The 10000-nt window shown below is 47.8% G+C and overlaps 3 protein-coding genes across 3 annotated transcripts in view; all 3 read right to left on the bottom strand.

Moving 5' to 3' along the window:
* Window positions 1-3741, bottom strand: part of LOC123509445 (ctenidin-1-like) — a 5288-nt gene extending 1547 nt beyond the window's left edge. The window contains exons 1-2 of the mRNA XM_045263735.1: window positions 3664-3741; window positions 1224-1284 (exon numbers count right to left, since the gene is read on the bottom strand). Coding sequence (XP_045119670.1) covers window positions 1224-1284; window positions 3664-3741 — 139 coding nt within the window. The remainder of the gene's footprint in view (window positions 1-1223; window positions 1285-3663) is intronic.
* A 1276-nt stretch (window positions 3742-5017) lies between these two features.
* Window positions 5018-5824, bottom strand: LOC123509444 (glycine-rich cell wall structural protein 1-like). Its single transcript, XM_045263734.1, has one exon. It carries the CDS (start codon window positions 5822-5824, stop codon window positions 5018-5020), a length of 807 nt encoding a protein of 268 aa, XP_045119669.1.
* LOC123509722 lies at window positions 5651-9510 on the bottom strand. Its single transcript, XM_045264236.1, has 2 exons — window positions 8533-9510; window positions 5651-6548 (listed from the first exon to the last, which is right to left on the bottom strand). The coding sequence occupies exons 1-2, from the start codon at window positions 8533-8535 to the stop codon at window positions 6183-6185; spliced, it is 369 nt and encodes a 122-aa protein (XP_045120171.1). The 5' UTR covers window positions 8536-9510; the 3' UTR covers window positions 5651-6182.
* Window positions 9511-10000: the final 490 nt, after the last annotated feature.

The following is a 10000-nucleotide window of genomic DNA, read 5'->3' as shown; positions in this document are numbered from 1 at the left end:
AGAAGTATATTATTTTATTTCATTTTAATTATTTGTAGCAGTTATAAGTGTATTGTTCTGTTTTAGCTTCTTGTATTGATGTTTGCTGTTTTTATAGTTTTTATGTTTTTATTTAGGTATTGGTTGAATTTTTCTCGTTTGATATGTTGTTGCTTTAGTCTTAATGCGCAATTTATTTACTTATGGTCTGATTTTGCTTTTATCTTTATTTATTTCTTATTGTCCCTTTAATGCAATTTGGTGTGTTACATCTCCTTTTAAGCTTGTAATTATATATACACACACTACCTTGACGAAATAACTGATATATTAATGGACTACAGAATAGTATGTTGCCATAAGAATCTTGTAAAATCATTGTGTGTGTGTGTGTGTGTGTGTGTGTGTGTGTGTGTGTGTGTGTGTGTGTGTGTGTGTGTGCGTGTGTTTAGTCTGTCTCTCCTCTTTCCTGTTACGTCCTAGTATCGGTCACTGCTTCAAGCCTTCCCCATAGACCCTGCAAACTATCTTTTTTTTCCTTCACCCGTGCCCATGTCTCTCTCCCTCCCTGCCCCTCCCTGCCCCTCCCTGTCTGCTCTAGTCACCCAGCGCCACAGACTGAGATACGATATATATTATTACCCAGAAATAATTTTGGTTCACTTCACCTTCTTACTCTCATGTCTTCCCACGCCCAAGTCTATTCTGGTCACAAATAAAGGTTTACTGTTGCATTGTTTTTTTTTTTTTTTTTCCATGAATCTTTTTATGAGAAATGCAATTGAAGCGTGTATGATTTGGTGTTATTTTCTTCATTTTTGTCCTTCATGTTTTAGTCTTTATGTTTACTCTAATTTTTGTTTTTTCTTTTTCTTTCTTCCTTTGTATTCAGTTTTTCTTTTCTTTTTTCATCTCATCCATTGACTTGATTTAGTCTTTTTTTTTTTTTTTCATTTGATATCTTGTTTTATTGATCTTCTAGTTGTTTCTTCTGACCTCTTTCCACCTTTATTTCCATTGCAGCTGTTTCTTTCTTCTTTTTTGCTTATTTTCCTTCGTTATTGATATATCTTATCTACGTATTACTTCACATCCATTCATCAACATCTGACAAACATCATTCCCTTATCCCTTTAAAGCTTCAATATCGAATTTCACCATCATTTGAAACACACATGTACATCCACTCATGACACATTACATTTTCACTCTCCCTCCTCATTACTTCCTATCTACTCCGTTACCTTTGCGTGGCGCCCTCCCGTCCTGCGTCTCGCCTTCACCCTCCACCCCTACGCAAGAGAACTGGAGTCAACAGGCGAAACACAGAGGGACAGAGAACCAGTACAAGGAAACCCAGCCCAATTTACACCACCGTTCCAAATATAAGAAAGGGGAAAAACACACGATGAAATTATACATAAACATCCCACTTATTCTCCCGCCATTGCAAAGGACCCTGGATTTGTAAAAGAGCCCGGATACACTCACACACACACAGGCAGACAAACAGACCCTACCTTGTCATATAAACACCTGAATCACCTGCAAATTACGTCTGAATGTGCACCTGAAATTCCTGTGTCGCTTGTGTCTTTCCGCTTCAGTGTGACTCAGATCCTTACTCACTCTCTTATTCACGCCCTCTCCCTCTCTCTCTCTCTCTCTGTCTGTCTTTCTCCCTCTCGTGTGTACTGTGGGTGAGAGTCACGTTCAGGTGTGCTCAAGGTAATAAGGTGAAAGGTTTCAGTGTATGATTTGCCGCCTACATTATGCATTCTCATTTTTTTTCCCCCTTTTTATTGTTTTCTGTGTTGCTCTCCCTCTCTCTCTCTCTCTCTCTCTCTCTCTCTCTCTCTCTCTCTCTCTCTCTCTCTCTCTCTCTCTCTCTCTCTCTCTCTCTCTCTCTCTCTCTCTCTCTCTCTCTCTCTCTCCACTCAGTCTTGGTGTGTTTGCTATTTTTTTGGTTTGTTTTGCCCATTTCGTGTATCTTTTCGTTTTTCTCATGTTCTTCCTTATTTTTCTTCTTCTTCTACTCCTTTCTCTTTTCCTTCTTTTCTTCCTTTTTTTCCTTTTTTATTTTGTTTCTCCTCTTTGCATTCAATTTTGATGTGTCATTTTTTTCTCATTATCTTCTTGTTCTTTTCCTCTTGTTCCTGCTTATTTTTATTTTCTCCTTCTGCTCCGTATCATTTTTTTTTCTTTTTCTTGTTTTCCTCTTTTTATTTTCCTTTTTTATATTGTTTTTTTTTTTTTCTTTCTCTGCCCTTAATTTTGGTGTTTGTCATTTTTTCCACTTCTTATTATCTTTTCTCTCTATTCCTCGTGTTCTTTTTATTTTTCTCCTTTTTCTGCTCCTTATCTATTTTCTTTTCCTTATTTTCCTCCTCCTCCTTCTCTAATGAAACAATATACCCATTTACCAATCAGTCACTTTCTATTCATCTACTTATTACTTGTTTAAATTTTTCTACCTTTATTTGCTTTCTCGTCTTCGTCAGGTTAAAAATATTTGTGACATAAGAGTAACATTTATTTTGGCAGACAGTACGTAGGTGTGTGTTGCTGCTGGTGCTGTTGCTGCGATATTGTCTTACTGGGCCATACGGACATACATAGCTTGGGGTACATTAAGTCTTTCTATACAAGGGATCACTATTATTTCTACTGTTATTATACACGCTACAGAAACAGAGAATATTTTAAAATTGCTTTGTCTCTCATAGGGATTGTTTTCAAAAGTTACAGAAATAATTAGTTGGGTTCTTTTTTTTTCCGTCTCATTGAAGGAGTAAAATTTTTTGTCAAACTATCTCTGCACTCTTCAGAACGAACACTCGAGAACTCCTATAACCTCCAGTGGACCCTGATATGTGCATATAATGTCCTGTTGAACTATGACTTGAATCATGAAAGCACGTTCTAAGAAATCAGTCTTCACTAGGTTTTTTTTTTCATGCAAGAGGAAACTTGTCAAGGGCAACAAAAAAAAAAAAAGAAAAAAAAAAGGCCTACTTGAACTGCACGTTCCCTAAAAGATAGGAAAGGAATTAGCCAAAACACAGGGACAACTGTCTTGAAACCTCCCTTTTAGAATCAAATTATGGAGAATCAGCTTAGCCACTTGAAAACCCTAACCTAACCTAACTGGACCCTGTTAAACATGTAGAATCCTCGATAAATTTTCACTGGATTCATGAAAACACCCTTGAAAACACCCTCCCCTCCCCACAAACTATAATTTTCACTAGAAGCTGCTGAGAAAAATCGAGAAAAGACGGCGAGACGTTCGAGAATCAGGTCACATGATGGCGGGCGTGAGCGTGGCGGCAGGTTAGTGAGCAGCGCCTTGGTGTTCCTTCAAGGGTGCACTCTGGAAGCTGGCAAGCAAACTCGTATAGCAGGAGCGTGGCGTGATGCGAGACTAAACTACGGACATTCATTTCCAGCCACTCACGGACAGAGGTGATGGGATGTCAATGGGAAATAGGGGAAGGTGATAGGATGCATGACTTTCCCTCCCTCTCCCATTTTCTCCCCTTTTTCCCTTTCCTCTCCTCCTCCTCTCTCTCCTCCGTCTCTTCAACCGTAACTATAAATGTACTGACCATTACCATAGCGACTCGGGACCACCTGAAGGCTGCCTGTTGATTTACCTGTGGCGGGTCTACCTGTGCCTCTCACCTGGTCACGGTCACAGTTGCACCCCTTCCCCGTGTTTCCCTTCAAGGTGGAGGGAGTGAAACCCATCGCCCCAGCCATGGTACTCCAAAACGGTGCTGCTGTGGGGCGTCTGTGTCCCTCCGTTGGCTTTGGTACACGTGTGGGTTGGTATCCTCCTCCTCCTCCTCCTCCTCCTCCTCCTCCTCCTTCTCCTCCTCCTCCTCCTCCTCCTCCTGCTCCACCTCCCCTACCTCCACCTCCACTACTACTTGATCCCCCCTTCACACCAAAAGTCAAAATTCCGCTTCCTACTCTTGTTTCCCCTCCAGTTCCTCCACTTCCCCCACCTCCTCCTACTACTCGTACTCCCCCTCCTCCACCTACTGCCCCTTTCGATCCTCCAACACCCACACTTAAGATGCCACTACCTACCCTCGTCCCCCTCCCCTACCATCGTCCCCTATTTCCTCCCTTGTTCCCCACTTCCTCCTCTCGTACCCCCTCCTCCCCTCGTCCCAGAACTACCTCCTACCCCACCCCAGAATTCCACTCCCAACTCTGATTCCCCATCCCCTGCCCTGCTGCCCCCATCCTCCACCCCACCCACCGTCACACCCCGGCTTATGCCCTCCCCCAGTGCCCTGCCATCCTCCTGTACTCTGCCCTGCTCCTGTACCCTGCCATCCTGCCCCAGTACTTATCCCTACACCAGTGCCCTGTCCTCCTATCTGAGATCCCTGCCACCCAGCACCAGTCCCCTGTCCCCCGGTTCCTCTTGTCCCCTGTCCTCCACTTCCTCCTTTCTCCCTTCCTGCTCCCGGTCCTGTAGTCTGCAACCAACCCCCTGGTAACTTACTCTGCACCCCTGTGTTTCCCCTTACCCCTTGCTGCCCTGTTCCACCTCCTCTACTGAACGACAGAGGAGGCCGCGGGAGGAGGTATGGGCGGGAAAAGGCCTTGGATCCCCTGCCACCTATGATAGTGTAGCCGTTTGAAGTGAATCCATAGGGAACTGTGGTGGACGCAGGGATGGTGTTTTGGCCCCCGTCCTGCCACGCTGTTACCCACGGGCCGCCATCCTCCCCCTGTGCCTCAGTGCTGTAATCATACTCCCCAGGGCACCTCCCTCCCCCAGAGCATGGCCTCACTGTCACTGCCACGCCGCCACCCGTCACTCCTTTGCTTCCCGACCCTCCCCCTGCCTGCCATCCTCCTCCCCCTGCCGCTACTCCCCCGTGTCCCCCTGTAGCGCCTTTGTTTCCCGTCACTCCCCCTGCCTGCCATCCTCCTCCCCCTGCTTCTACGCCCCCGTGTCCCCCCGTGGTGCCTTTGTTTCCTGTCACTCCCCCTGCCTGCCATCCCCCTCCCCCTGCTGTCACTCCCACCTGGCTCCCTGTGGCACCTTGTTCCCTGCTACTCCCCCTGCCTGCCATCCTCCTCCCCCTGCTGCTACTCCCCGTGTCCCCGTGGTGCCTTTGTTTCCTGTCACTCCCCCTGCCTGCCATCCTCCTCCCCCTGCTGCAACACCCTCCCGTTCCCCTGTGACTCCTTTGCTTCCTGTCACGCCCCCTGTCTGCCATCCGCTTCCTCCTATGTTCCCTCCAGCTGAGCCCCCTCCTCCTCCTGACACACTGGCCCCTCCCCCAGACGTCCACCCTTTAGAGTTGGTTCCCCAGCCTCCTGAGTGGCCACCCCCGCCTACAAAGTGGGTATTGCCGCCCCCTGAATGAGCGCCCCCTCCCCCTAGGTGAGTGTTACCGCCACCTGTGTGGGTATTCCCCGTCACGAAATGATCACCTCCGTCCCCCGCGTGGACACCTTTCCCCCCTGCGTGGGCGTCCCCGAATTGAATGTTGCCGCCTGCCTGGGTATTAACGCCTTGCTGGTTCCAGTTGCCTCCCATCCCGCCACTCCCCCCAGACACCCCTGCAGCACCTGACACACCTCCACCTGCCCCTCCTACAGCCCCTCCTCCTCCCCCTGACGCCCACCCTGCCCCTGACATCCCTTTCCCGATTCCTACCGCGCCACCGCTACCCCCAAACGTCCCTACCCCTGATGCCCAGTTCCTGTCCCCGGACACGCCTCCTTGACCTGTCGCTCCCGTGCCTCCTGCTGCTGACCAGTTTGCCCCTCCCCCCTGCACGCCTCCCGCACCTCCTGACGCGCCTCCCTGCACCATGGTGGCTCCGGGAAGTTCACACTAATGGACGCCCCGACGGCATGTCCAAATTTGTTCTTCCCCGCGCTGGTGGAGTCCTTGTTGTGGAGTCCTTTGCCCACTGTCGAGTCAGAGGAGGAGGAGGAGAAGGAGAAAGACCCTCCAGTTTCTCCAGCCCCTCCAGACCCTCCATCCCAGGGGCGGGCACTCCCAGGGGATGCTGCACCAGGCCGGGCAGCATCCACAGCCACATCATCTCCTGGCTCGGTGTGTAGATACTCGTTGCCTTTCTTGCTACTGTCCAGCGCCGTCAGGATGATGTTCCACGCCCCATAGCCCAGCGACGCTCTCTTGGCGGGCTCCCTTACGTCGCCATCCTTCACGGGTCCTTCAGGGTCCTTCTCAGGGTTTTCAGGGAGAGGGGAGCGTAGAGCCCTGAAGAAGGTAGACAGCGTAGGAGTGGACGAATCATCACCGCCCTGCGACTCTCTTGCTTGTTAGGGGACGTGCTGGGCGTGGAGGCCAGCTGAGCAGGATGTGTGGAGGAGGTTCCCGTAGCATCCTTGTGACGGGAGCTAAGGGACGATCCTGGCGGCGGAAGGACTGAGGAAGAGTGTTTTGCCTCTTCTGAGTCCTGAGGGGAGCGGCGGGCCCTGGAGGCGTGGAGCAGGGTGGAGGGAGGTGGATGTGGTGCTGCCAGGATGCAGGTCGCCGCCGCCGTCCACACTACCGACAGGAAGGTCCTCTGTGGGCAGAACGAAGGAGTGAACACTGGATAACATCAAGATATGGATACCTGGCACAGAAAAAGCTTTAAAGAGACACAGAACACGCCGGAATTACATAAAGCACTCGAGGAACACAAAACAACACCTTAGAAACACTTGGAAAACTCACATAAACATAATGAACATCTCAGAAACAAATAGAAGACTTCAGAAACATAGAGAACACTTCATAAACACAAGAATCACCACAAAAAGCTACATTAACACTTCAGAAATACAAGGAACATCTTTAACACACACACACACACACACACACACACACACACACACACACACACACACACACAGAGCGCTGGCACACAAGCCAGATGACATTCAGATATTTGGGTGTGTCACGTGTAGCCCCTGTTCACCTAGCAGTGAGTAGGTACGGGATGTAAATCGAGGAGTTGTGACCTTGTTGTCCCGGTGTGTGGTGTGTGCCTGGTCTCAGACCTATCCCAAGATCGGAAATAATGAGCTCTGAGCTCGTTCCGTAGGGTAACGTCTGGCTGTCTCGTCAGAGACTGCAGCAGATCAAACAGTGAATTACACACACACACACACACACACAAATACATACGTAAATGAAAAAAAAAAAAAAGCGAATTACAAATGAAGTGAATTAAAACACGCACGAGAACACAACAAACAAATAATGAAGAGAAAAAAAAAAGAAAAAGAGAAAAACATGAAAAGAAAAACACATGACCTTACTTTACAGGAGAGAGAGAAAAAAAAAATCATCACAAAGACGGAGAGAAAATATTGTGAGGAAAATAACAAACTGTGAATATATATGTACAGGAAAAAAATATTAAAGTAAAATAAGATCAAGGAAGAGAGAGAGAGAGAGAAAAAAAAAATTCAAAACAAAACCTTAAAAAGAAAAAAAATGGGAATATTGCGAAAAAAGAACTGATGCAAGAAAACAATAACAACGAATAACTACAAAACAAAAATATAGGAAATTGAAAGTGTAAAAACAAAACAAAAAAATAATAAATAAAAATAGTTTCTTTCCTGTCATTCCGAGGTGAAAGAAAACGGAATTGAAGAGAAAATGGAGCCGTGACGGAAGCTGCCTTATAAGAGAAAACGGTTCGAGGCAGCGGGAGGAATGTCAGAAAATGTGTGGCTTTACTAGGAATAAGGAGCCCAGGGAGGAATGTGTCGCGCGGGCCCCCTCCCTCCCAGCCCCGCTTTTGGCTGACGACTGTTGGTTCCCCGTTCTTGGTTCTTGGCCTCGCGTCTGTGAATAGCAATTGTCTTTCCTTGCAAGTCACACTGGCGGGAGCAGTAACACACACACACACACACACACACACACACACACACACACACACACACACACACACACACACACACACACGGTACTGAGAGAGAATCAATGAAAAAAAAATGACAATAACGATAATAGTAATAATAATGATAATAATAATAAGAATAATAATAATAATAGTATAATGGCAAATTAATCAACCAATTAGTTAATATATAAAACACACAATCTCGAACTAACTAAATCCTACAAATTAAGATTGTAATAGCGAATTTTCGGCTATGAGAGAGAGAGAGAGAGAGAGAGAGAGAGAGAGAGAGAGAGAGAGAGAGAGAAATTTGATGACTGAGTAGAAAGATAGATATGGACACACACACACACACACACACACACACACACACAAACAAGTCATATTCCGCGCATGACATCCCAGACACAAGGCAGCATGAAGTGAGTGAATCGCCGTGCTGCTAATGACTGACTGACTGACTGTCTGGTTGACTGAATGGCTGTCGAGGGTCCCTACTGACCGTGACTGCATTTTTCTTGTGATTTCTTTTTGCCTCCTGTACGGTCGTTGGGTTACATATCGTGATTCAATGACTAGTTGCGGGACACTGCTTCTCCTTCAGCACCCTCCCCCTGCACCACTCTCACCACACACACTCACGCTCCCTTACCATGGCGGCGAGGACAGGTGGGAGAGGCAGGCCAGGTGAGAGGGAGAGTTCTCACGCACGTGGCAGCTTGACGACTGACTGACAGACGGGCTCCCTCACTGAGTAGCGGGCTAGCTGTTTGTCCGCCTGTCTGTTAAACTGCCCGCCTGTCCGCCTGGCCGCCTGCTTGATGAACTGACTGATGGACTGGCTCTCTGGTGACGTGTTGGCCGCAGTGTTACCAGGCAGGGTTGCTGAGTGGCGGTCAGCTGCCTGGTTGGCGGGTTGCTGCCTCAGGGTTAACTGGCGGACTGACCGGCGCGCTGGCCCACCCGTTAGAGAAATAACCACCAGGGGAGGGCGAGCCGCGGCCTTGTGGTGGTGGCGGCGGCGGTAGGGGTGGTTTAGCGGCGATTACAGGGGTCACTTCCTCACGTCACTTCCTTGCCACACCTTTCACTGCTGCTGTCAGGGAAGCGGTGGAGGAGCTGCACCGGTAGGAGCCCCGCGCCTACACGTGCGGTGCTGGCGGGGCGGCGGTGATGAGAGGAGCTGTTTGAGGGCAGAGCGGAGGATGAGGAAGAGGAGGAGGCGCTGCCGTGGCTTCACAAGCTTATATACACCGGCGACACAGGTGGTGCCTCGCTTTCCGGCTCAACGCGTACAGTCGCACCTGAAAACCCCGAATTTTTCACCCCCGCCTCTGTGTCACGCGGGGAAGCAATTCCGAAAAAAAAAAAAAAATCAGGCAATTACGAAAGAAAACGGTATGGAAGACAGCAGGAGGCCGCCACAGCACGCCACACCACAGCTCTCCTCCTGCCTACTGTGGCTGTGTTGTGGTGGAATGGGGCGGAGGTTTGCAGGGTTCACAGATTAAGACTCGATCCCGAGCGGCGTGATTATTGCTACGGGAACCTGCCTCTCTCCCTCTCTCCCTTCCTCCCTCCCTCCCTCCCTCCCGCTGCCAAGGTCGAAGTCAAGTGTGCGGCGCGCGAGGTTCACGTGTTTAGAAATAAGAAGAGGAAAGATAAAAAAAATGTTCATGATGGATTAGTTCAGTTTGAGTTATGATCGTGTGTGTGTGTGTGTGTGTGTGTGTGTGTGTGTGTGTGTGTGTGTGTCTGTGAGTGTGTGTGTGTCGCCCATCATTTGTCATTCTTCGTTTGATTTTTCTTCCTTTCCTTTGCACTTTTATTTGAACATTTCTGCAATATTTTTCTCTTTGTACTTATCTCCGTTTTATTTTATGTATTTATTCATTTTCTTATTTATTCATTGTTGTGTTGTTGTTTGTTTTCCTAAAAGGAGTGAAGTGTTTGGCTGTGTTTCTTATTGTGTTTTTTTTTTTTTTTTTTTTTGCGGTGTTTGATTGCAGCTTGTTACTTTCTTGCTTATTATTTACCTGAGCAAACACCTGTTCCCTGTTATTATTATTATTATTATTATTATTATTATTATTACTGTTGTTGTTGTTGTTGCTGTTGCT

Source organism: Portunus trituberculatus, chromosome 27 (genome assembly GCF_017591435.1).
Source record: "Portunus trituberculatus isolate SZX2019 chromosome 27, ASM1759143v1, whole genome shotgun sequence".
In the NCBI taxonomy this organism is placed as follows: domain Eukaryota; kingdom Metazoa; phylum Arthropoda; class Malacostraca; order Decapoda; family Portunidae; genus Portunus; species Portunus trituberculatus.
Note: the sequence above shows the minus strand (reverse complement) of the source record. Positions and strands in the feature narration are given on the sequence as shown.